The following is a 24,167-nucleotide window of genomic DNA, read 5'->3' as shown; positions in this document are numbered from 1 at the left end:
TGTGATCAGAGGGGATTTATGAAAGTATGATTCAAGTATTCGACTTGAAGTGTCGGACATTTTGAAGAGAGATTTTTTTTTTTGTTTGAACGTTTGTTCTGTTTTTGTTCTTTAATGGGGGGGGGGTGTTATGAAATGATATGATAAGTTATAGATAGATAGTGTAACAGCAGCACGTTTCACACAGCACACTTAATATAAAATATATACAATATCTACACAAACAAATGTAAAATATACAATTGCAAAAGATATAGAGAATAATAAATGATACATTTAAAGAATTTACGTGAAATATTAACAGTGGATATGCAGAAAAACACTTATTTTTCAATACCGCGTCTAACGCAAGACCATAGTCCATTTTACACTTCAAGCTGTTTACTTACCAGAGGACAGCTGAGCAGAGCCTTTACTTCACTGTAACAAGATGCTGTGAAAAGTTGGAAAATTGAGTGTTATGGTAAATACAATACCAGAAAATGTACTTAAGAATAAGTGCTATGTGTGATGCGTTTAGTGGGCAGCATCTTTCGTAGCTGGTCAAGTACTAAATAAAGCTGCTGGGCAGTTAGTGGGTAGTACAGTGGAGAGTTTAATCTAGAATAATGCATGATATATTAACTGTTGGTTATTTGTACTGTACTTAAAACCATCTGCCAAGTTATTGTCTTAGTGTAAAAAGTTACAAAAGAAAAAAAAGCCCCCCCCCCTGAATTGTGGCAGAGCCAAATGTAAAATAGAAAAAGTACTAGCACCTGAAAAAATGGACTACAAGTACATAACCGTTCACGAGCAAATATACAGTTTATCTCCGCCACAGTCACACTTTGCTGTCTGGGACTATGGAGAAATGCATGACAAACAAAAGTATATTCCATTTTCATAATTCTAAAGTGAGCCAGTCAAATTGTAATCAGAACTGCACATGAGATGTTATAGACTGTATTATTCAGAGATTTGGTACATTTCAAAACAGCATGAATCATGTATAAAGTCCAAATTAAATCTTTGAATTAAATTCCAAAAGTTATAACCAAGTGAACGCCAGTGCGACTGGAAAGTAATGTGCATATTTGAAAAACAAATTGTCAGGACTAGTAAAATGTGATGAGAATACATTCATAAGAATTGTAATGCAAAAGAGAAAATGAACCACTCTGCAATTTTAAAAAATGGTTTGAAAATAAATATTATATCAACCAGAATAGCGCAATGTCATTGGTGTAGCAGGAAGTGGATACATTTTGTTTTTACACAATAAATTAAGGGTAATGTAAAAGATTCTTGTTATCTTTTATAAACAACAGCTCTGCCTCCATGCTGGTAATGGGAACTGAGAACTGGTGTTCCCCTTAAACAGTCAAACCCCAAAGGGCCATGGGAACAGACCAACAGGCCCCTTCACTCACACATTCGTTCAGCTTGGAATGAGCTAATCCACAAAGCCATGGACACAAAAGCCCATGTTGCATCACAAATCCCTTAACCTTTACAGGGATGGACAAGTGAGTGTTTGTTTTTTGCAATTGGAAATTGTTTTGGGCGGGTTTGTGAGGCGATGCCGAGCATATCCTCTTTTGTTCGTACGGGGCATACAGTGAGTGCACCATACGTTGACGACTCAGGCGATGCAGTGATATGACAGTGCTGTGGAGAATCACATGAAGAAGCTACTGTATACTCTGGATGAACTTTAAACATGAAAATTCATTCATCTGATCATCAAGTTTTAATGCTGCCATCAGTGCCTTTAATTGGCTGCACAAGTTCACTGGGTTACCACAGCAAAACAACGCTTACAGGAACTGTCCTCTGTTCACCCATACCCACAGGGGCCTCATGAAAAATTCATTGGCTAATAACACACGTAATGAAAGTCTAGTCCCTTGCACTCAACTTCCAGCTTCACGTCATTTGACACGAAACACAACAATAATGAGGGTAGGATACTGATTCTGCATTATTAATTCAAAGGGAACAACAAGGACCCACCGTATTTAAAGAAACACGGCCGAGTTCCAAGTTTTCTTTACAAGTTGATTGAGAAACAGTCACAGTCTCCAGGGGCCTTTGAATGACAAAAGGTCAAATGTTGATTGTCTGGGTGCATTTTTGTTAAACTAAAGATTACTAATCCATTCTACTACAATAAATACTCCACTTTTGTCTCTCTCAATGATTAACAAAAGACTACCTGGCTCAGATTTTATTTAGACTATTATGTCATTTTTCATCATTACTGTATTTTAAGGATTTTTGCTGCAAAGACACTGCAGTAATTTTGAAGAGCGCTAGAGATAATACTTGCCCTCTTCATCCACACAAAAAGTCCATAATAGTGCAGAATGTTGGCGTCAAAATTTTTTCTAAAACGCCTTGAGCAAGGGTCCAACACATCCATGTTTTAAAGCAGAACACTAAAACTTAGGGTATGAAGTTTACTTGATTCATGTGAAACTTGAGAAACTAAATTGAGATTATAAATACTGTGAATCTGCTCCAGTAATTCTTTATCAGATATTATCATTTAAAATTAAAGAGTCATCTTTGAAAGATGTTTTTATTGTCAAATAACTTGACCATGATTTTCCGTCCACATTAGTTCATCCAAAACATTGAATCCTTGATTTACCAAGGGCCGCCGTTTATGGCCTTCTTGGTGCATTCTATATACAAATCTATATACACAATTACTTCAGATTCATGTGAATCATCCGTCTCAAATAGTTGACAAGTGATGAAGCCATATCCTTTGGATTGGCTAACAAATAAGAAATAAAGGTTATAACCTTTAGCAATAACAACATCTCACAAATCGGTTCACATTATGACAACTCTTTTTTTCCTCATAATTATTAGAAAATGAAAAAAAAAGAAAAAATAAGCATGGCCATATAGGAAAGCAGTGAAAAAAACAAAACAATTCAGATTACTTCAAAGTACAAACAAGATCTGCAGAAAAGGAAACGCTTGGAGAGAATGAAGCATAAAATACTATGTACAATAAAAAGCACAATCTACTATGCAGGTTTCAAGGGTTCGTTCCTGAAGGGGCACATACTGGCGGGGCTTGCTGTTGGAGTTGATTTAATTTATCCTCTTTATGAGTGTTTACTGAAAACTCCGACGTTGGAGCAAGGTAAAGTGAAAAGTCACACAGGAGGCTGTGTCATTGGTAGAGCATGTTACGACAACTCTGTCTGCAAAGCACTCTGGGAGGTTGGCTGTCCTCACAGTCCAAATGTCTCTCTTTGAAAAAAGTCCAGTCGGGTGTCAGACACCAGAGACCGCCTGGCTATTATAATCAGTGGACTCCATTTTGAGGATGTAAGGGATGATGCTGTCAATCTGCACGTTGCCGATGAGCCCAGCGAAAAACAGCTCCTCGGTGACAGCTGCACTTATCAGCCTGAGGGCAGGAAGGCGCAGCAACAGCTTGGACAACCTGCGAGTTAATGACGGGGAAAGGAGACATGACATGTAAACATGTAGCAAGTACATCGACAGTATCTTGTGCTCAATATAGAGCAAGTCTGTAGCATCTATGCCTTTCCAGCCCGGGAGCTGGCATTATGTAGAACACAACTGACCGATAGGAGTCTTCAGGGTAGGTCCTGGTGACATAGTCCTGCAGCTCCATGTAGGCCTTCTCCTGGAACCTCTCGATCTGTGGGGTGTTGTCTATGCCTGGGTGATCTAGTACAACAACAGACACATGCACACAGCCTAACATGAGTCTATGAACGTTTGGCCATCGGAGTTCCAACATGCTGCGAGATCTTACCTAATGCAAAAAGATGACGTTAATATAAAAAATATATTAATTTTCATTTGGTAAACTGGCCAGTTATCTACACACCAGGACTAAAGAGAATGATGGCTTTGAGGTAGGCATATTCATAAGAGTCTGGGGACAGCTTGCACATGCTGTTACAGAACTCCTGCATCCTCCAGATGTGCTCCATGACAAGTTTAACTCGATCTGGGGACAGCTTCTCTGTAGGAGACAAAAAATAAAATACAAAAAAGTTTAGAAAAGACAAATATGTAAGGGCAGTAGAGTTTCTGAAAATGAAAATGACAGATCTAAAACCTCAGCTCATTAAAATATGCTTTAGGTTTGAAATAATCAATTGCTTTCTTCTAAGCACACCAGTTTTTATTCATGCTTTGCTTTGAATTACAGTCACAGTGGAAAAACATTGCAGTTAGGCAACAGCAGAGCCCTCATACCTTCCTGTAAGCTGGTCTGCAGATGGTTGATAATGGCACTTAAGATGGTACCAACATTCATTATGTTGGAACACTGCGCCAGACCCAGGGCAAACAGTTCATTCCAGCAGGCCTTCATCAAGTTAATGTCATTGTCTTGACCACTGCAAAATAAAATATAAATTTGAAACTGGCATTTTATAATTGACATGTAGCAACTATGATTTTCAAAAGTGTATTAAAAAAATTATCTTATGACATCAAGCCTTACCCAAGGGTTTGAAAGGCAGGTATGGAGCGTGCCCAGTGCATAGAGAGAAAGAGTAAACGGGAAGCTGATTCACAGATGTAGTTGACATTGAGGTACTCCGGCACGGGCAAAGGCATCATAAGCTGTAGGAACAAATTGAAAAGCAGAGGGAGAAGACACAACTTCAGTGTTAATCAGAAAACTGTAAAAATCAGCAACAGTTTCTGGACTCAGTTGGAGCTGTGCTTTAACCTTGAAAGGGATATGACTGTCAGAGAGTAGAGGTCCCTCCAACTCCACCACGGGGCCCGACTGGTCCCCGGACATCAGCTGCATTGTGGCCTCCAAGGAGTCCCCTGCTGAGCCGTCACCAGGGTGCAGGACTTTAGCCAGGGTGTCAAAAGCTCTAAAGACACACAAGTTAAGAAAACAAAATGCTCATGATAGAGATCCACGTTTGGATTTACTCTTCTAATATATTGTAGCTCACAAACAAGAAATGTAGGATACGACTCAGCACACTGCAGTGCACCCAGACAGTGCAAGATGGTATATGTCTGACCAACTTGAGCACAATTTAATTAGGCCCCTTAAAAGCCGAGTCAGAAACCACATGGCCCTAGAGGAAATTCTATTAAAGCTTTGTGACAAAAAGAAAAAACAGTAAGCAGCCCCCGGGTTTCTTTGCAGTGCTCCTGTAGATTTCCACATCAGGGTTAGGGAGCGCTGCATCAACTTATTCTGAAACCACTGCTAAGTGTCAAAGCCTCTTCATTCACCGTGACGTGCATCATAAAGCCTCACCGCGTGATATCACTTGCACTTTGCTCATCTCCTTGGAGGTCTGTCATCGAGCTGTCGCCATTGCTTAGAGTTTCGACTCCCATCATGTCGTTGCTGCTGTCACTCGCCTCCCTGGTCTTGTTGAGGTGAGCGAGGGAAGTCACCACATTTGCCAGCGTACCAAGGTCACCTTGACACGGGTCGTCCTGCTGAGGAGGGCAGTGCAATTACAATTAGTCACAGATGTTAGAACAACTGCACAATTAATGAACAAGCAATTATGGTTTTGTTAATTGTAAATCTGATGTATATAACAAACATTTACTGAGGCTTTCATATTTAAGGATGAAGACTTAAATGTGGTATGATTGATTGCATCAGTGTTACCTTGTCAGGCGATGCCGGGACCAGGATGGTATTTTCCAACTTGGAGAATGGTTGTTGGATGTTAAGCAACATGCTCGACTCAAGCAAACTTGTAGACCTGCAGATGGAGATTTGACAACTCGTATATCACATTGTATCAAACATAACTAAACACATTGTACACATGAATACAATATTTGACAGCATCATGAATGCAGACGGGGAGACAAAACACGAGAGACATTATGATGCAGGCCAGGAGACTGTTATGATTTGTCAAAGATCATCCTCCAGCAGGATAACGACTCACAACATTAGAAGTAAAACAGACAGAAGGTGAAAGCAAAGCAAAGCAAACTACAAGTGCAACGTATTTCTGTGATCTTTTGCAACAGTATTGGGACAGACTTTCCGAATACTGTTTCCTTTCAATTGTACAAAGAACGTCCCAAGGGTGTTCGGTTGCTGAATGAATCAAAAATACTTGATACAATTTAGGATTTAAGATTCTATGATTCTTTAAGTGTCTTTTTGTGTGTATGTACCTCGCAGTTTCCTTGTCGGATACAAAAGTAGGTGTGGCAGCCAGAGGGCTACACAGGTTCTTGCGGATGTAGATCTTCTCAGTGGAGGCAGCACAGTTGACAGACTTCTCTCTGGTCACTTCAACAGGCTTCCTCTCACACTGCACAGCTAAAAACACAAAACAAAGAGCTTATCTATGCGAGTCCTAAAGAATATATCCACAACTGTGCACTGAATATTATAGTCTCTTACAATCTTGTTTCATGCCCAGAGCCATGCAGCGCTGCAGTCGACAGTACTGGCACCGATTTCGGTGAAGCTTGTTGATGGCACACTCTCCGGAGCCCCTGCACGTGTACACCAGGTTTTTCCTAATGCTGCGTTTGAAGAAGCCCTTGCAGCCCTCACAGCTGACAGCTCCGTAATGACGCCCTGAAAGAGTTAAGAGAAATCTGGGTCACGCCAGTGAACTCTTGCTGATGTGTTACTGAAAAAAAGCAAACATTCCTACCTGAGGCCTTATCCCCACAAACGACACAGTACTCCACAACTGGCTTCACAATAGACTGGTCTGAGCCTTCGGTCACAAACTGAAAAACAAACCGAGACAATGGAATAATTTAATACAGCAGACATATAATTAAGTTTAGACTGACTAAACTGGATTATACTTTAGTCATAAGACCTTGTTTATCAGAACTAACTGCAGGAAGTTTGCTTATATCCTCTGGCAATACCTGAATCTGCTGCCCAGCCAGTTCAGGGGAGGCAAACAGCAGCTGGTTAACCCCAGAGCCGTCTGGAGTCGTGAGAATGACCTTGTTGGGTGAGCCCTCCTGCTTGGTCAGGATCACCTTGCCACCAGGGGAATAATCAGCATTTGCTAGAATAAACTGCTGCTTTCCAGGGGAAGATGGCTCAAGTGCTGTGACAATCTGGATCTTCTGGCCAGTCTGCTGATCTGTTACAATCTATTAAGAGATAAATAAAAGAATGAACACATGAGGGAATGCCGACTGTAAAGGCAGAAACCGTGAGTGGGGTCAAGTTAATTATTGTGCACTTTCTTTATTTAATATTGATTTGAACTTTCAAATATGGTTTAGGGGTCGGCTGAGGGTTATACGTGTTGTGGACTCTCTTTCGCCACTAACACATGGCTGCTGCAAATGATAATGGATATGGTCCTCCCCCCACACACGGAGCACAGTGGAGCAGGAGAGAGACAGTTTGACTGCTTGATATACTAAACGCAAAAAAAAGAAGCTTTCCAACAAGTGTTAAAATCCCTCAAACCAAAGACGGACAGACCTCCACCCCAAATGTCTGAAAGTCAGGCCTAATCACCAGCCTTTCTGAAATTCAGGCAATTGGGCAACAGCCGTGAAGATGCTAACAGCCCTGCTGCCGTTACAGCTGCACCATCTGACAAGCAAGGGTGCAACAATAATTAAAAATCACACTTAATTCATCTCCATACAATCGAGCAGCTCCCACTCCTGTACAGAAAAACACAATCCAGAGAGCCAGAGCCGCCCCAGCTCAGATACACACACTGAAATGTGTTTGTTAATTCAAACACCACTAAAAACAGGAAAAACAGTCCCCGGTGCTCCGCCGTCACGTCACCTGGATCCTGTGTCCTAAAGCCATGTTGTTGTCCGCCGACACAAGCTGAATCCGTTGAGTCTGTCCATCCATTCTGATACTGCACACACCTTCTGGCACTGCTCTTCACATCAGTGCCCCATGAGGCATGCACACCTGTAGGGAGAGAGACGGCACAAGCTTCACTTCATGGTACTTGCATGAGCACATTTCTGGGGACTGGTCAGGGAATACCTCCAGGGATATGTAGCCTATGACTTCATTTGCTATGTTTCTTACTGTCACTGCAGCAACAACAGCTGCCACATATGTCATTTACTTTTCAAAGGCTGAGTCGCTTCTTCGAACGACTAGGCGGTGCGGTTGTTGTGCTCGTATTCACAGAAGTCGATTGTGTGGAGGGACAATGAAGGTAAATGTACGTAGGAGTCGGCCAGGTCAGAACTGTGTCCAGAGCTACCGACGTCAACATAACAGACCTGCAGCGAACCAACAGACCAAGTACAAATACATGATTCATTATACTGCGTGTTTAGCTCGTCGCCTGTGCTAACCAATCTAGCCGGCGCTAGCTCGAAACTGCACTATTGCTGGCCCCGGTTTAAAACACAGGTTAATGCGACTGCATCGCGACCGCAAATGTGCTGCGAAGCTCTCGTGGGAACGCGAGCGAGCTCCTGTCGGCCGGCTACTTAAAATCGATACGGAAGATAAAGGTATATCTTTTCCTGTGGGTGAAAGGTCAACATTGAAGGGTTAAAGAACGCCAGGGTTCAAGGCCCGCGATGCGGAGTCGCAGACTCAACGGCGGTTCTTCGGGGTCCTCGACAACCAGGGGCGAAATTCGCAGCGGCTCCCGCGCTGGAACTTCCTCCACATCGCTTGTCGCTTGATGGAGACAGTCGACGCTTCGCCACGGCGACGCGCCGGTGTCGCGTTCGCACGTTTGCGGCCGTTTAGATTGTGAAAGACTGGTTAGCAACGCTAGCACAGCGGCTAACATCGGGTAGCATCGACGCCGTTAGCCGACGCGGCTAATCTTGTTGGCTAACTAGCATGACCGTTAGCAGTGCTCGTGCTGCCGTGGTTACCTGTCACCCGCTACACGTTGGTATGTTAAAGGCGTGGCCGTGTCGTCGCACGCAGATACCCCCGCCGTCTCATACTTGCCTGTGTATTTGTTCGCCCTGTGCGTCAGACGACAGTGCTAACGAGCTAGGTTAGCCTTTGCTAGCTGGTGGCTAATGGCAGCTTCCCTTGCAGCGGACCCACTGAACACTCCCTCCCTTCCTGTGTTGTCGGCCGCTCGCCTCTCTGTCACGAACCCGTCGTGCCGCCGCAGTAGGAGCTGTCTCTTACCTGTCGAGGAGCCGTTAGCCCGGATAATGTATTTGCTTTCAATAAATTAATATTTTATCTGTTTGCTGCAGTTGGTGGGAGGGTCAGAGTTCGTGACCTTTTTTTCATTAATAAACGACGTTGGTACATGCGCAGTCGCGTCGCCGCAGTCCACCAGCCGGCGCCGGGTGTTGGTCGCGTAAACCTGTCAAAATCCAATGATCTCTCCTTATTTGGCCTCAGTCAATGCAGGCGCAGTAACGCATCTGTGTAAAAATACAAGCATAGTATAGATTTACAATGAGACATTTGACCAATTCAGTAACTGCACCCCAGCAGTCCCGCTCGAAGTCCACCTGCTGCCACACACGCAGTTCAAAACAAAACAACATGTGCTCATGTTGCAGTACTGCTCCCACAGTGTTTCACCAAGGAGTAACTCAAACTTACTCAAGTAATAGTTAGTTGAAGGTAGAACTACTACTGCTGCTACTACTATTACTACTAATAAAAAGAATAATAAACACTAATAATGATAAACCTGACAATAATAATAGTACACTTTATTTATACAATAACCAACTGTGCAATATTTATGTTTAGTCTCCATGTGCAACTATTGTTACTGCTCTGTTTATAGTATTTATATACCTTTTTTAAATTTAATTTTATTATTTTGTTATATTTTGTACACACTAACCCTTTTTTGTAAATTTCTTTCTATATGCTCTGTCCACTTTGCTGTGATAATGCCCAAATTTCCCCATTGTGGGACAAATAAAGGTATAACTTATCTTATCTTATTTATATAGCAGCTTTCATACACGAATGCAACTCGAACTGTTCGATCACTAACCTTCTGGGAAGGGCTGCAGAGCAGCTGAACCAAAATCCATTTATTAACTTGAGCACAGAGTAAATGTTAAATGTTGATAGGGCTGGTTTTATTTGTCCTATTCTGTTGTTTGAATAAAGACGGTCTAATAATTTGGTAGTCACACATTTATTTCTTTATGGTAATGTTAGTGACATATTCTGGTTTTTAGGTTTATCTTTTGTTTGTGATTTAGAATTATTTCAGTAATACTTGAGTGAAAATATAATCAACAGGGAAACACATTAAGTAACTGCCACATAAGTATTCAAGCATTTTTTTTTATTTCCCAGTTGGCTGATATTTAAAACTAATTACTTTTCCACTATTTTATGTGAAGACAACTACTGACCAGGACAAAAGCACAGACAAACTGAATTTTATTAGAGTGAAAGAATTTAACAGTAAAAATGAGATTCATGGAAATTTAATAACATTTCATTTACAATTATTGATATTTACAAATTGTAATTGTCAGCCATTTGAGTGACTTAAGTACAAAACACATTGCGGTAGTTTTGTCAAAATACAGTTTCCGAATGTCCAAACAGTGAATATTCCCCCTGATACACCCTAAAGAGCTAAGGTGACTCAGCAAGGCTGAATAATGAGAAGTGAAACTTTCTTAAATAAGCATTAAGAGTGCACATTGTGTTCTATTGCCAAATTCACAAGTGTGAAATAAAGAAATTATACGTGAACTACCGAAAACATCTTCATCAACAAACTTTGTTTTGACCTCTGAATATTATCAGGCAAATGTGGATAAAAATGAAATGACAGAATTTATAAAAAATTACAGATGATGCACTCTAATTGACAAAGCTCTACTATGAGATCCAAGCAGGTCACTATACAATAAATTAAAGTGTGACTAAATCAGAGTGTAAAAGTCTTAAATAGCTAGAATAATTTTCCTGGTGGAAAAGATTCATATTAACATTAACAATGTGAAATGTCCACCTTCACTGGAGCGATCTAAAAACAATGGAATGGTAACTACAATGAATCTAATAAAAAACAATTAAACACTATGTATTTACTTCATTTTAAAGCAACTAATATTGTGCGTGATTTACGCAGAACTGAGGTAAAACACTTAGAAAGTATGTTGAAGAACTTCACACGCGGTCTGTGGGTATTAGAGTACAGTGGCTTCTTTGAATGAGTTGATCCATCTATAAAACAGGAAATATAATTAGTATTATAACTGCTGTCATCAAACACAATAATGAGCAGCATTCCTCTTTATACTGTACCTCTGAGCTGTTTGTGCGTCGTCAGCTTTGAAAATATGGTAAAGTGTGTTTTTGTGGTAGAGTTTAAACAGTAACTTCTGTGATGAATCTACTTTCAACATAAATCCTAACAGGGGCTGGCTCTCTAAGGCTGCGACGTCCTGCATGAAGACACAAGGAAAGACACATGTTAGATGGACATGGAATCAACTCCTACTGGTCCAATTCTAACATGACAGTGGGTGTTCATTGGGACTTTGGAGACTTTACCTCACTTGCAGCGTAAGTGTACAAGACTTTGTCCTTGATGACAAACCACAGCCTCTTCCCCTGCTTCTTATTGCCCTTGGACCTCTGGAGATACCCACTCATGGAGGAGTTGTCTGTGTTTGCCGTCACCTGAAACGTAAAGTAAAGTAAAAACCCATCTGATGAGACTCCGGGGTCATTATATACAACAAAGCATCCCTGATCTTGACAAAGCGTCCGCCACCTCTTTGAGCGCCGCAGGTATCTTCTTCTGCTTCCTGGAAAAAGCAAAAGTAGCTCTGCTTCCAGGGGATACGGCTGCTGATATGGAGCTTTCACCTGATGAGCAAGAAACACGCAGCGGGTTAATGCACGGAGAATACAGAGAATAAAACATATGCCAGTGTCTTATTAAGAGTGATGTTTCAGCTTGAGACAACATAGAAATAAAAGGATGACAGTGTGCCGTCATTGTGAACAATGCTTGGAAAAAGCTTGTCTTACTTTTCTGCTGCTGAAGAACAACAACACACTGGTCACACACTCGTGCTAACTGGTTCTTCAGGTATTCAAGGCAGTGTTTGTTGGAGGAACAGGACTGGCACACCACCTGATGGGATGATAAAGTATTAACATGCATTTTTTTACAGCAGCAATGTGACTATCTTGTTTAGTAATAATCAGACATTTTGAGAAATGCTAATTTGGCTCTTGCCAAATGTTAGATGAGAAAATTGATATCAATATATGTCTGTAAAGTAAATATGAAACTATCACCAGCACAAACATAGCAATTTGGCTTTTTATGGGGGCTTATGTATGTCAGACTTTTTCTTGGCCAGGACCGGTGACCTCCTGGAGTCCCTCTGTGAGATTGCCAGGAAGCCAGCGGATGCTGAACTGTTTAGTATTGGAACAGTTCAAACACACAAGACATGATGTGTTATTGCATGAGGCCACTCTTTTTTACCACCTCACCTTTCCACATGCACGGCAGTGGTGTCTCCTCCATGTCAGGGAGAACTCACAGGTGCAGATCATGCACATGGTGGTCCTCGGGTCTGGGATCCATATTGGGGCCTTGGATCCCAAAGGAGCACCATCACTAGCATCAGTCAGTTCTACCTGGATATAAGCAAAAGAGACAGGAGTTGTCGCTTACTGCTAATATATACACCATATATTGCGTTTTGATCACTCTAACATCAGCCAGGCAGTGTATGAGGGGTATTTCTGAGACCTTCTTACCTCCTCTGGAGGTTTGCCTGATATGAAACTGATCTTCTTCCTGGTGAAGTCACTGATCGCTGTGGAAATGGCCTCAAGCCACTCATCCCTCTCTGTGGCCGAGCTGCACGACGAAAAAAACAAAGTGTTACCACACAGCATTAACAGACCTATGCGGAAAGAGGAAACACATCGAAATATGACAGCGATATCCTTAGTTTTTCGGATCATTACCTCGCAGAGAGAATGAAGGAGCGCTCCACACTCTCAATGTTCAGCTCGTTCTGATAGGCCTCTTGGCTTGGCTTGCTAACCTGTAATTAATGTTTCACTGTGAGCAGTGGTGGCGGCATATAACTTATCGTGTGATAACGTGGATGTAAAAAGATGTAAAGTGCAAAGAAAATGAGAGGAGGAGTTCTCACCTTCATCCCAGCCAGACACAGCATGTTGTTCAGCTTGTACTGGCCTGACTGAACAGGAGTGGTGTATAGCAGAGTGTCGTTAAACTAAAGGAGAACAAGCTTTGTTAAGTCTTTGCTAAACAACAAAGGCTTATGGTTAGTACTGATTTCAAAATTATTTGTTTTGTTTCATTGGCCCCCTACTTTATAAGGCCTTTACAAAGCTTTGGTTCATATAATCACATACATGGCTGTATTGACCACATAATGACTAAAAATTAGGCTGCAATGAGCATCTCTCGGGACCTGCATTTGATCACACCGATCCTTTGCAGAAGCATTTGTGGCATAGACGAAGGTGGGAGAGTTTAAACCAGGACAGTCACTACAGCGTTAACTAATGATCATGTTCTGAATATATGTAGTGAGAGAAGGAAGTAAACGGATTCCATACCAGGAAGAACATTCTGGGCTGCATGACCTTCCTGGCCAGCTTCATCAGGACGCCCTCTTTCAGGAAGATCTGGAGCACAAAAATGTCACAGGAGCACATTAAGTCGTGATTTAATCAGATGACTCTTTTCTCAATGTTAGAATGTCATTTTTAACACTAAGTGCTATATTGTAAGTTCTAAAGGCAATTTGGTTGATACTAGTTTACATCTAATAGTGTTCTGCAGGTGTGGTTTCATGTTCCATCATAATAATCATGACTACATTAAGAAAGTTTTAATTTTATGGCTTAAAAACAGAATAACGAATATTATAATATCAACCAACCTTTTGGAATCAACCTTCACTCATCCATAAATTCAAATGAATAATTTGGAAAATCCTGTTCATTTTGCAGCTTGGAAACAAGACCTACAGGACCTGGAGTTGATACTGTTTTTTAATGCTTTTATCTTCAAGGTCAAGAGTGAACTCTAAAACTTAAATATTAAGTCAACATGGACAAGACGTCCTTCATGTGTCCGAAAAATGGAAATTTAAACATTTACTTTCTCAACTGGGCAAACACTATTGAAGAAGATTGCTTGATACGATTAAAAGTTCCAGAACTAAATATACCTTAAAGTGAGACTGAGTTCTGAACTGTATTCACTGTATTGCTTGACCATAAAGAAATATTGATGTAACAAAATCTAATTCAGATTAATCTTCTAATTGTTTACAAAAACAACAACTCTAAGCAACACTTGTACAGTCTTACCCGTCCAGGCTGGACTACCTCATGGTGGCCGTTCAGCCTGCACTGCACCTGGATCAGCTTCTGGAAATTATCCTGCGATTCAAAAACAAATGAATAAATGAAAGTGGAGATAAGCAACCTGTATGGGGCTTTTGATGGTGTGAAGAGAATATGCTGGATGTAAGACTTGGCTCTCACCCCTTGTTTCATGATGTCGTTGGCATGATTGGCCACCTCTTTTACAAGAGCAAGGGCAGCTGAGTAAAAGAAAAACATACACATCACATACATTACAGGCAAGGTTTCAATTCCACTGACACCATCATGTGTATACTTTTGTAAAACAAAATCCTTGGTTTACCTTGTGTGTCTTTGTAATCAACTGAGTTCTCAGACAGGTTTTTCAAATAGTCTGAAACAAAAAGTCAGAGTCAACACTGCAAGCAAACAGGTGAAAACTGCTTCGTACACTGGGCCACAAGTGCTCGGTGTTGTGTAGTAAATTCTTGGAATGTAATCTGAAATTAAAATCCCGGATGAAAAGGTCCACAGGTGCTTACATAATGCATTTATACATAAGTGACGTGAGTTACATGCCTCAGGTTCTGGCACTGAGCGATCGACCCCGGTGACACTGTAAGCCCAACTCATGTTAGAGCTTGTGTTATGTCACTAAATCTGATTTGGACTGATCTTCAAAAATCTTATGAGGACTGAGGAAGTGAAACAGAATTACTAACTGTTTTTGCTTTTCTGTACACCAGGGGGCAGCATGCTGTCTACAATGAGACACCACAGGCTGCTCACGCAGGAGCCCATGACTACAAGAATGCAGTGATCTTCACTTGAAGAGGCTCGACTTCTAACTAAAGAATGACGACACAATAAAAATCAAAGTGATTGATTTCACCCTGTGAAACTGAAGCTTCATCAAAAGTTACCTGTGAGCAGCAGCTGATACTGAGGAATCCTCTGAATGGGCTTCAGTAGGTAATGCCTCAGAGCCAGGCCAGCGCAGCGAGGGGTGGCCTTGGACAGATGATAACGCACTTATCAAATAACATTATTTTCAGGAACACGCACACACATTCGTCCACATGCATAAACAATGATTTCTTGCTGCCGTCTTGTTGATCCAAAAGACACACTCCTCCCCCCCAGACAGAATAAACAGGTCAAACAGGCCTTGTTACCTCAAATTCGCGCACCACAGCGCCGAATGCTGTGTTCCTCTTAGTCTGCTCTTCCAGTAGAGTCACATTCTTGTCAAACTCGCGGATGTATGTGGAGTACATCTTCAGATAGGGCCCCTTCTTCAGGAAAATGTCTGCTAGCTGCGCTTTCTCATCCCTGTACACAGAATGAAGTACAATGAGATAAACTGGACACTCCGACATAATCCCACAACTCAAGCCTATTGTGTGATTAAAAGCTGGTTGTGTAAAAGTTAAATGTGTGTTTAATTACGCTGAACAACGCTCTTTGGATGATGTGAAGCATCCATATTGTTTTTATTTTAAGGCACTTCCATATTTTTAAGGGCCAAGTCCGATATTACGTCAGAGCTTTCGGAAAAACCCAGTTTCCCAATCGTATTTTTGATTTGTAAGTTCACAAGAATGCTGTTTACAAGTTGGAGAGTGGTAATTGCGAAAACGGTTAATGAAAACCTGATGGCAGTTGGTTTGTTGTCTTTTTCACTCTCAATCAAGTGGACTGTAATGAAATCACATCCACGCAGTCAGATTAAGTGAATTAGCCGAGTTTTTGAGCGTTAACCTGTAATACCAAAAGATGTGTTTCAATCTCTAATGTTACAGATTTTAAAATATTTAAAGAGACAAATGGATTCTTCAGAGTTTAAGCTCAGTTTTGATGGGCGTTAAGATTTTAACTGGAACAATCAACCCTTGAAAAAGAGTCCCATACCAGAAGTACACATATGTCCACGTACCTTGGTGTAACTGAATCTATATGCTTTTGTTGTCAGTATCAGTGATTAATAAACACATTTTGTGATTCTATTGTACCATTTGGACAATCTCTGCTTCAGCTCTCTCAGCAGGTCTTGGTTGAGTTCGTAGAGTTGTGGGAGGTAATACAGGATCTGGTTGAGAAGACGTTCCTCAATCACGGGCTTCCCACTCTGACGAGATGCTTTAGACACTGCATCGCGAAAGTCCTTTTACGTCAGACAGCCAGAAATAAAATAAAAGCGTCAGACGGTAAAATACAGGAACTCAATTACGGCCACACTTGGGAACTGAAGATAATGGAAAAAATGTAGCTCAGTCTTAGATTATGAAGTCAATGAAGTCCAAGGAACAGAGTTGTCTGCACTGTAAATCCAGTAACATGGTCCCAAAAGGAACACTTAAAAATAGATAAATTCCAGGAACCTTAAGTTAGAAGTAAAAAAAAAAAAGAGAAATACTGATGACCCATGACCTACACTCACACCCGACTTGCATTAAGCTTCTTCGTATTTTCAGTCTATAGTGAATCAGGAGTAAAGGAGGAGCAGAGAGGAGCCTGAGGATGCAGTTTCTGCTTCTTTTTCTGATGATGTGGAGATTTCTTTTTGGTGGTTTTATGTGGACACAAATAAAACTGCTTACAGACTGTCACAACCACTCATTGACTTAAGCCAATTTTCATGATTTCACACACTCTTTGGTGGATTGAGAAAGTTCTCTGAACTTTATGTGTGGTTTATGAGGGGACCAACGTTACAGTACATTTTCATCAAGCTCAGTCACAGCTGTTACTCTTTTTGTGTTGCCGAGAAGTCAGCATTTTGGAGACAATAGGTTTTCATCTGACAGCATCAGTACAAAGTGCATGTAGCACTTGCATGGGCATCAGTTTGGCAAGCTGGCTGACTTCCTGGTAAAGATGGAGAATGAACAAACACTAAGTCACCTCCACATATGACTGTTTTGCATTACCGGACTCCATTTATCTGTAGTCTACAGAGAGCCAAGCACTTCCTGTCTGGCCATAGCTTTGTGACTCATCAGTCCTACTACATTTTTGTTTCATGATCTTTGTCTCTCCAAACGTGTGCTTCATATGAGTATACTCATCTTGTCAAGCCTTTAACTTTGAGGTAAAAAAAGGGTCCAGCTAAGTCGCATGATGGTTAGGAGTATTCACATACATCATACAACTGGTGCCTGTTGCTCTTTTTGCTTGCCTGTTTCATATTCATTGTTATGTCCAGCTCTATAGGTTTGAACTGCCACTCATGCTAACATGACCAACCATCTTTTTCCATAAGCTGTCTGTTTTTAGTGGTTGGTCAGTCAATTGGTCCACTTTGGTCCAGACTGAAATATTTCAATAACTATCACATGGACCGATATAAATTTTTGCTCCGACATTCCCATTTCCAGAATAGGATGAATCCTACTGGCATTTGGGATCCCGACCTTTCCTCTAGCGCCACCATGAGGTTGGCATGTCTTGACAACCACTGGCTGGTACTGCTTTGAAATTATGGAGCACATTCTTGTTCCCTGCAGGATGAATAATTTGGTGTCTGGTACCATTTTTTTTGTCTAAAAACTTAATTTGAGAGAATGAGAGCAATGATTAAATGTTTCTAGTCTAACAATATTTAGATAGATAGATAGATAAATAGATAGATAAATACTTAATTCATCCCAAGCTGGGAAATGCTGGTATATATATACTACTACTTATTGTTGTACTAGTTTTACCATATGTCACAGACTTTTTGAGAAAACTACAGCAAAGAAACCAGATCATCGTATCACTTTGGTGCCTTTGATCCGGCAAGGATTACATTTCTCCAGGAACCACAAGGAGACAATGTGACTGCGTTTAAGTCCAGACACGTGCGTTTGTTACCGTCAGATCGCACAACCACTGAAAGTCAGGGGAAAACCACAAGGAATGTGAACTGCGGGGACAACGCTGAGGGGAGTTGGGTCTGCAAACAGTCTTATCCTGCACGGGGTGTGCCCCAGTGGTTAGCAAAATCAAACACATATGGAGAATGTGGGCTCAAGCAGTAGACGAGCACTGAATAAAATACATACAGAAAAACACCAGCCTCTGCTCTTATCACAACAAACATGTTTTTGTGTGAAAGGTGATGTGTGGGGTTCTTACAACATGAAGCAGACTCAGGACATCAACAAACCTAGAAAAACATACAATGGGAGAAGTTAGATATAATGCAATAAAAGAGCAAAGAAAAACATTCTTATTTTTGTCATACTGACGAATGTGGTTATATTTGCCAAGTTTTTGAGATATCCGTCTCCACCTAATAAAAAGTATTTATTTTTTGCTCACAGCGTAAAACGATTACAGCGGGGTAAAAAATGACATCCTAAGGAAAAGTCTTTTCTGTTACAAAATATACAAAGTTTCTTGTGAGTTTTCATTTTGTGTACAAGAAATGGTCTCTGTAAAACTGTTAATGGTGATATCTGTGGATTATCGGTGTCCTGTTAAAAGATTGATCAAATCAGATTATAATTATATGTGACGTGTCTTTTCACCTCAAATCTACTGAAAATCTCAGAGAGATATTTTCAAACCTGGGCAAATACAAACCAAAACTATCTGCATGCCTGCATAGTAGTAAGGAAGAAACGTGTTGTTTCTTTGGAATCCAAGTGACTTTGTGCTTAAGGACAAAAATGAAGACTCTTACACACTCTCAGAGCTCATGATTTCTGTGGCGATGTGGTGAATCTTGCTCTTCTTCTGTCCACTCTGTGTCTAAAAACAGTGCAAAAACCCAGACTTTGAATGCGATGCATAAGAAAACTTCTGCTATCAATACGATACGTTGCCACTCAATTGAGTATTAGGAATAATAGAAACACCTCTCAGAATAACTCGATACAATTCCCACAGACCATGTAAAGAACAAATCCTGTGAGATGGTTCCAGGAAATATATATTTCTGAGGGAGGTCAGGGCACGAAGGCTCTAAATCATTGACAGTGTCTGCTCTCCTCACCGCACTCTCCTCTGCCTGCTCGGGGTCTCCTTTACTTGAGATGGAGCTGCTATCATTCTCATCCTCCTCATCTGACGACAACGTGGTCGCCATGAAATCATCGTCTGAGGGGCCATCGCCCAGGGGCGCCACTTCCTCACTGACGGAGCTTCTGTGATAAAGGGTCACAATGTTCGAGTCAAGGAAGGATACAGAGACAGATGCCAAGAGCATGAGCGTGAACTGTGCAGGTGCTGTGGACACAGAAGCAGCTGCGGGCATTTATGAAAAACACTGCATGCAGCCCACCGTGACGCACCTCTAGTCATTCAAATGGCACATGATTAGAATACAAAGAAAGTGAGGATGTTATTTATAGAAGAGGGGGAAAGAGATGAGGCTGAATTAAAAACACATATGTCAGCACATGTCATCTGCGGGAGTATGTGTTGTTTTTTTGGTCAGCCCAGCAGTGTTTGAACATTTCCTGCTCTGATCAAGGAGTCATATAAAAAGAACACACAGGAAGGGGAGCACTTGATGCAACCGGAAAAAAAACATTAAATGATAATCATCAACACTGTCACACAACACCAGCCCAGGTCCGGCCGCATGCCCCCTGTCAGGGAGCAGGAGTTTGGCTAAACGCTGCAAAAGTCTAGCAGAAGCAAACTCCACACCAGGCACAGACCGCGAATTGCAATCATCACACACCGTGTTCATTTAACCTCTCAGCTGAAAGAATTACTAGATATGAAGAGCCGAAAGGAAACCGCGCCAAAGCGAAACTCAAATCTAAAATACCACAATTCCCCGAGGGATGGATGCATGTGAAACAACGGCACCTCCCCGAACACAGCTGCAGAAAGTGAAAAAGACCCAGGCTGGACAGAAGAACCAGTAAGCCAGAGTCAGGGGGTCTTACATACAATGGTGTGTTTACAATAGTCTCCGTTTGTGAGCTGCTCAACGTGTTTTCAACATGGGATTGTTGCACTGAGCCACGAGGGGCCGAGTGTACCGTTACACAAACTGTAATCCTATTTTTCCAACTGACTCCTGCTCACTGGTCATTCATAACATAACACACATTCTTTACATGGAGAAGATGATTGAAAAAAACACCAGTCCCAGGAGTATAAGCATATTAAAAGATGAATTGAGTTAATTCATGGCTACAACAGCCGCTGTTGTAGCCAAACATTTCAAAGATCCTTTTTGTTTCTCATCTTCCCAATAGATACTGTTTATCTATATGAGCAGATGTTTTTCGGATTTGAGCATTTATGATGACATTCGGACAATTTAGTGCAAGTGTATTGTGTTCCAGAAACATTGTCTCTTTTCCTCTTCTTATTTCACTGTCAGTTTTATTGTGTACGAGTTTCAGTTCCAACTTTTGACAGCAGGGCTCTGATGACTATATGCATAGTAATAGAAACATGGTTCCTGCTTTTTAAGGATAACGTTCCATTGCTTTGAGCAGCACGGATTGAATTTCATCACCTCTGTTGTGCTTGAGTGGAGGCAAAAATCTCAAGGACAGATATCTCTAAAACCCTGGACTGCTTGTTGGTGGAGGAAATGAACCTTTAACAAACCAAAACACACTGAAGTGTCTTCTTGGCCTCAGATAAAAATGATGCTAAGCTGCAATGCAGTGTTGACAAACACCTTTTAGGCCAAAGGTTTCGTCCGTGCTGCCTCTCATACTTATTGCATGACGTATATATTTAAAAAGGGTTAAGATTTGCAGTCTACATTTTTAGGTCAACCCACATCCGCCAACACCTGAGAAGCGTTGCAAGCATACTTTTCACCTTACTTGTCAAACTCCCCAGACAGGAATCTACAACAATAAAGACAATGGCCCTGCTCATACCTCACCAAATACATTAACATCTTTCTTTGGTGATCTGATTTGTGTGACATGCTTCACAGTGATCCTTCCTTTTTTACAGATGAAACAGTCAAACTCTGTCATTAACTAGACCCTTGAAAGATAAATCATTATTTTAGGCGCCTCGGGTGTTTTCCTGTAAAACAACTGCAGCCATCTAATGAACTCAGGGGTAAGATAAGAATAGAGAAAGAAAATGAAAGCCACTGTGATCTACCTTTCATTTTGTGTTGGTTTCTGACACTGTTGGTTCCCACTGTTTTTCTCAAAGGACACATATGGCTCCGGCTCCTCGTAAATCCCATCATCGTACATTTGACTGTGCCAGGCCGTAGGCGGCGCGAAGGAGGCCCGAGGAGACGACGCTGCCTCTCCCACAAGAACCTCCTCGTAGTCCGGAATCTCCTCGTAGTGACGGATGTTCTCATAGAGAACATCTTCATCACCATCCACGCTTTGCTCCACTCCAATCAGAGGCCAGGAGAATTTACGCTCCGACCCGAGATGCTCGGGGAGGTTCTGACTTGCATCTTGGTGATTGTCCACACTTTGTTCGTTGTCGTTCGCAGTGCAGTCCTGGCTCTGGCCTCCTTTTGCTATCAGCTTGGGCAGCATCTTCACCGAGAGCTTCAGGTCCAACAGTTTGCGGAAAGAGTTCCTCCTCGACCTGTCTGAGCAAACGAGGTCAGCAACAGAAAACGACTTGGCTTTCTGTTTGCCCAGGCTGGACCGCGAGGGCTTCACGATTCCAGCCGTTAGGAGGTTCCTGCTTGCTTTCTCCCCCGGAGGCAAAGGCAGCTCCCTCATTGCTGTCTCCATTAAAACACAATCTTGTCTGGGAAGCACTCGTCTTTTCTCATTATCTGCCAACGTCCCCTTTTCTTTCACCTCCGATGATTCCTTCCTCTGGATGCATGCCTTTGGGTTTTTGTGTCTCTGCGGCTTACTTGGAGGCACCTTCTCCGCTGCCGCAGTGACGGCAGGAGGCTGCCTGATCTCCAGCTGCTGGAGCGAACTGCTACACGGAGGGCAACGTGTGAGGTCGCTGTAGACTGCCTCTTGATCTTCCTTTCCTTCCATCTCCTTCTCCACCTCTTCATCCTCCTTGTCAACTGATATCTCCATCTCATAGATGCTGCCGTCCCAGCCCAGGTCTTCCTCATCCACGTCCTTTGGCAGTGTCTCAAATGACACTTTCTCAGGTGCAGACAGAAAAGGCTTTTTCTTGGGTGGAGGCGCTGGTGGGGCGCAGGCTTTCCTCACAGAAAGAACAACTGGCTGCCTGTTTTCATTAACAGGTACACTGACAGATAGGGATGCGCTGTCCTTCCCCGCTGATGACACATTCACCTCTCTGACGTTAAATTCCCTCCCTTCCTGGCTCATACCCTCTTCCCTATCCCCCTCCACCTTTTCCTGAACAGCCAGAGCAGCGGCCCTGGGTTTCCGTGGTACAGGGACGGGTTTCACAGCGGCTGCTGGGACTGGTTTGGGTCCGGGCACACAAGAGGTTTGCTCTGAGCCAAGAGCAACTTCCTTTGGTCCCTGCCCAGGTGGACTCTGAGGTATTACGTTACCATTTGCCTCATCACTCCACGTTCTGTGAGGAAGAGAGGGCCTAACGTTCACCGCGGGCCTGGAGGTGCTGATGTCCGTGTTAGGGTTTTTGTCCACATTGTGCATCTCTTGTAGAGGTTTATGGTGCGTGAGGTGGGTAATGGTAGAGGCCGGATGTAGATTAGCATTTTGTGCCAGGGTATCGCTAATCACATGGCTATGAGCGGTTCTCTCTCCACTCTCCACTGCACATCGAGATGTAAGGAGAATGTTTCTGTTAACTTCCGTTCTGCCATTGTGCAATGTGTTCAACTCTTTCTCCACTCTGTGTCTGCCCGGTGGTGTGTTCCTAATGCACTGGCAGTTTTCCTGGCTACACAGGCAAATAGGAATAATATAATCCCAATCTGGCTTTTTGTTTTCTTGCTGTATTCCATTTTGGGAGTTCAGTAGCCCAACGGCCCGAGGGCTTTCTGTTACAGATGTTGGGTGCAGGCTCTTCGAGGCGAGAGGTTTGGATTCCACCGCAGCTGTGAGTTTGGAGAGGCAGGGTTTGGGGGCCAGTACTGGTTTGACCTTTCTCTGTGTGCCAGGAGATGGGAGAGAAAGGCCATCTCTTCTGGTGGTGGAGGGAGAGAGCCCTGGCTTCTGTACCAGTTTAGGCTTAGGGGCCAAAGGTGGCTTGTGCATACCTGAGGATAGAAAAACAAAATATATGAACATGAGATTTTGAGTAATCTTATTTTAATCAGAGCCTCACAACATGCTATATCTAAAATATAGCGAAATTAGTATGGCTCTAATCGTACACAATGAAGCAACCATGTTCTCAAAATCCAGATGGCATGTTTGATGGATTTTCAGTGGTCTGACAGATGTTGCTCTAATGGGGCTTCACTCTTTCACTCTTAAAATCTACTTTCAGCATTGATCCAAACCTAATGGCAGCTTACTGTAAAACTGTTGTAAAGTGCTAAACCACCTCTCCGGGGGGGTTCAAATATCACACGGCTTTTGTTTGCCACTGCACACAGCAGCACAGTAATCCAGCTAGTGGCCCATGTGAACAGGCCGAGGAGGAGGAGGAGCAGATGGAAGATGAAGAGTGAGTCAGAAACAGAGGAGGGGGCGCAGGGGCTGGAAAACAGTCACGCAAACTGCTACATCTGTCTGAACTACTGCCCTTAAAACTTCTGAGGTGGACTTTAACTGTAACATGCTGACGCTACAGTTTTTGAGACTGAGCAAATGTACAAAAAACAATCAAATGTGATTTAATTTGGAGTTTGTTGACACAATGAGTCAGCTGTGTTGTATACATGAGTGACAAACAAGTTAAATGGCCTAAATAATCACACATTTTTTAAAGGAAGATTGCCGGGGTCAGTTGCCTGTACAACACCCAACACACTCAGTCTGCACACAGACTGTTTCATCTGTTCTGTAGTCTGCGTCTTAATACA

General features: G+C 42.2%; 2 protein-coding genes across 7 annotated transcripts in view; both read right to left on the bottom strand.

The window, feature by feature from the left end:
- Nucleotides 1-2,544: 2,544 nt before the first annotated feature.
- nr2c1 (nuclear receptor subfamily 2, group C, member 1) lies at nucleotides 2,545-9,405 on the bottom strand. 6 transcript variants are annotated; one of them, XM_047333420.1, is made up of 14 exons: nucleotides 9,385-9,405; nucleotides 7,769-7,903; nucleotides 6,877-7,110; nucleotides 6,651-6,729; nucleotides 6,392-6,571; nucleotides 6,160-6,307; nucleotides 5,636-5,732; nucleotides 5,270-5,457; nucleotides 4,718-4,871; nucleotides 4,487-4,608; nucleotides 4,237-4,379; nucleotides 3,863-4,000; nucleotides 3,594-3,699; nucleotides 2,545-3,448 (listed from the first exon to the last, which is right to left on the bottom strand). In XM_047333420.1, exons 2-14 carry the CDS (start codon nucleotides 7,838-7,840, stop codon nucleotides 3,277-3,279), a joined length of 1,833 nt encoding a protein of 610 aa, XP_047189376.1. In that variant the 5' UTR covers nucleotides 7,841-7,903; nucleotides 9,385-9,405; the 3' UTR covers nucleotides 2,545-3,276. The 6 variants fall into 6 exon arrangements, with proteins under 6 accessions (XP_047189376.1, XP_035497891.1, XP_035497890.1 ...); XM_035641998.2 differs by lacking the exon at nucleotides 9,385-9,405 and adding an exon at nucleotides 9,107-9,341 and having other exon boundaries at nucleotides 5,270-5,454; XM_035641997.2 differs by lacking the exon at nucleotides 9,385-9,405 and adding an exon at nucleotides 9,107-9,338.
- Nucleotides 9,406-10,322: 917 nt separating this feature from the next.
- The window catches only part of LOC118315056 (FYVE, RhoGEF and PH domain-containing protein 6), a 14,480-nt gene continuing 635 nt past the window's right edge, over nucleotides 10,323-24,167 (bottom strand). The window contains exons 2-21 of the mRNA XM_035641996.2: nucleotides 21,365-23,396; nucleotides 19,269-19,419; nucleotides 18,957-19,024; nucleotides 18,407-18,437; nucleotides 16,300-16,451; nucleotides 15,463-15,619; nucleotides 15,211-15,298; nucleotides 14,631-14,681; nucleotides 14,468-14,526; nucleotides 14,291-14,362; nucleotides 13,532-13,600; nucleotides 13,099-13,182; nucleotides 12,908-12,987; nucleotides 12,695-12,797; nucleotides 12,425-12,571; nucleotides 11,951-12,056; nucleotides 11,691-11,785; nucleotides 11,468-11,596; nucleotides 11,219-11,358; nucleotides 10,323-11,137 (exon numbers count right to left, since the gene is read on the bottom strand). Of these exons, the coding sequence (XP_035497889.2) occupies nucleotides 11,101-11,137; nucleotides 11,219-11,358; nucleotides 11,468-11,596; nucleotides 11,691-11,785; nucleotides 11,951-12,056; nucleotides 12,425-12,571; nucleotides 12,695-12,797; nucleotides 12,908-12,987; nucleotides 13,099-13,182; nucleotides 13,532-13,600; nucleotides 14,291-14,362; nucleotides 14,468-14,526; nucleotides 14,631-14,681; nucleotides 15,211-15,298; nucleotides 15,463-15,619; nucleotides 16,300-16,451; nucleotides 18,407-18,437; nucleotides 18,957-19,024; nucleotides 19,269-19,419; nucleotides 21,365-23,396 (3,851 nt within the window). The 3' untranslated portion in view covers nucleotides 10,323-11,100. The remainder of the gene's footprint in view (nucleotides 11,138-11,218; nucleotides 11,359-11,467; nucleotides 11,597-11,690; nucleotides 11,786-11,950; nucleotides 12,057-12,424; nucleotides 12,572-12,694; nucleotides 12,798-12,907; nucleotides 12,988-13,098; nucleotides 13,183-13,531; nucleotides 13,601-14,290; nucleotides 14,363-14,467; nucleotides 14,527-14,630; nucleotides 14,682-15,210; nucleotides 15,299-15,462; nucleotides 15,620-16,299; nucleotides 16,452-18,406; nucleotides 18,438-18,956; nucleotides 19,025-19,268; nucleotides 19,420-21,364; nucleotides 23,397-24,167) is intronic.

This window comes from Scophthalmus maximus, chromosome 7 (assembly GCF_022379125.1).
Source record: "Scophthalmus maximus strain ysfricsl-2021 chromosome 7, ASM2237912v1, whole genome shotgun sequence".
NCBI lineage: Eukaryota > Metazoa > Chordata > Actinopteri > Pleuronectiformes > Scophthalmidae > Scophthalmus > Scophthalmus maximus.
This window is presented reverse-complemented; position numbering and strand designations above follow the sequence as displayed.

What these genes read in the sequence shown, in the direction of transcription:
- nr2c1 (XM_047333420.1), bottom strand. Translation starts at nt 7,840, where the DNA reads ATGGATGGACAGACTCAACGGATTCAGCTTGTGTCGGCGGACAACAAC. An exon ending in TTGTGGGGATAAGGCCTCAG is followed by an intron (nt 6,572 to 6,650) that starts GTAGGAATGTTT and finishes TAACTCTTTCAG; the next exon opens with GGCGTCATTACGGAGCTGTC. An exon ending in TCTGGGCATGAAACAAGATT is followed by an intron (nt 6,308 to 6,391) that starts GTAAGAGACTAT and finishes TTGTGTTTTTAG; the next exon opens with CTGTGCAGTGTGAGAGGAAG.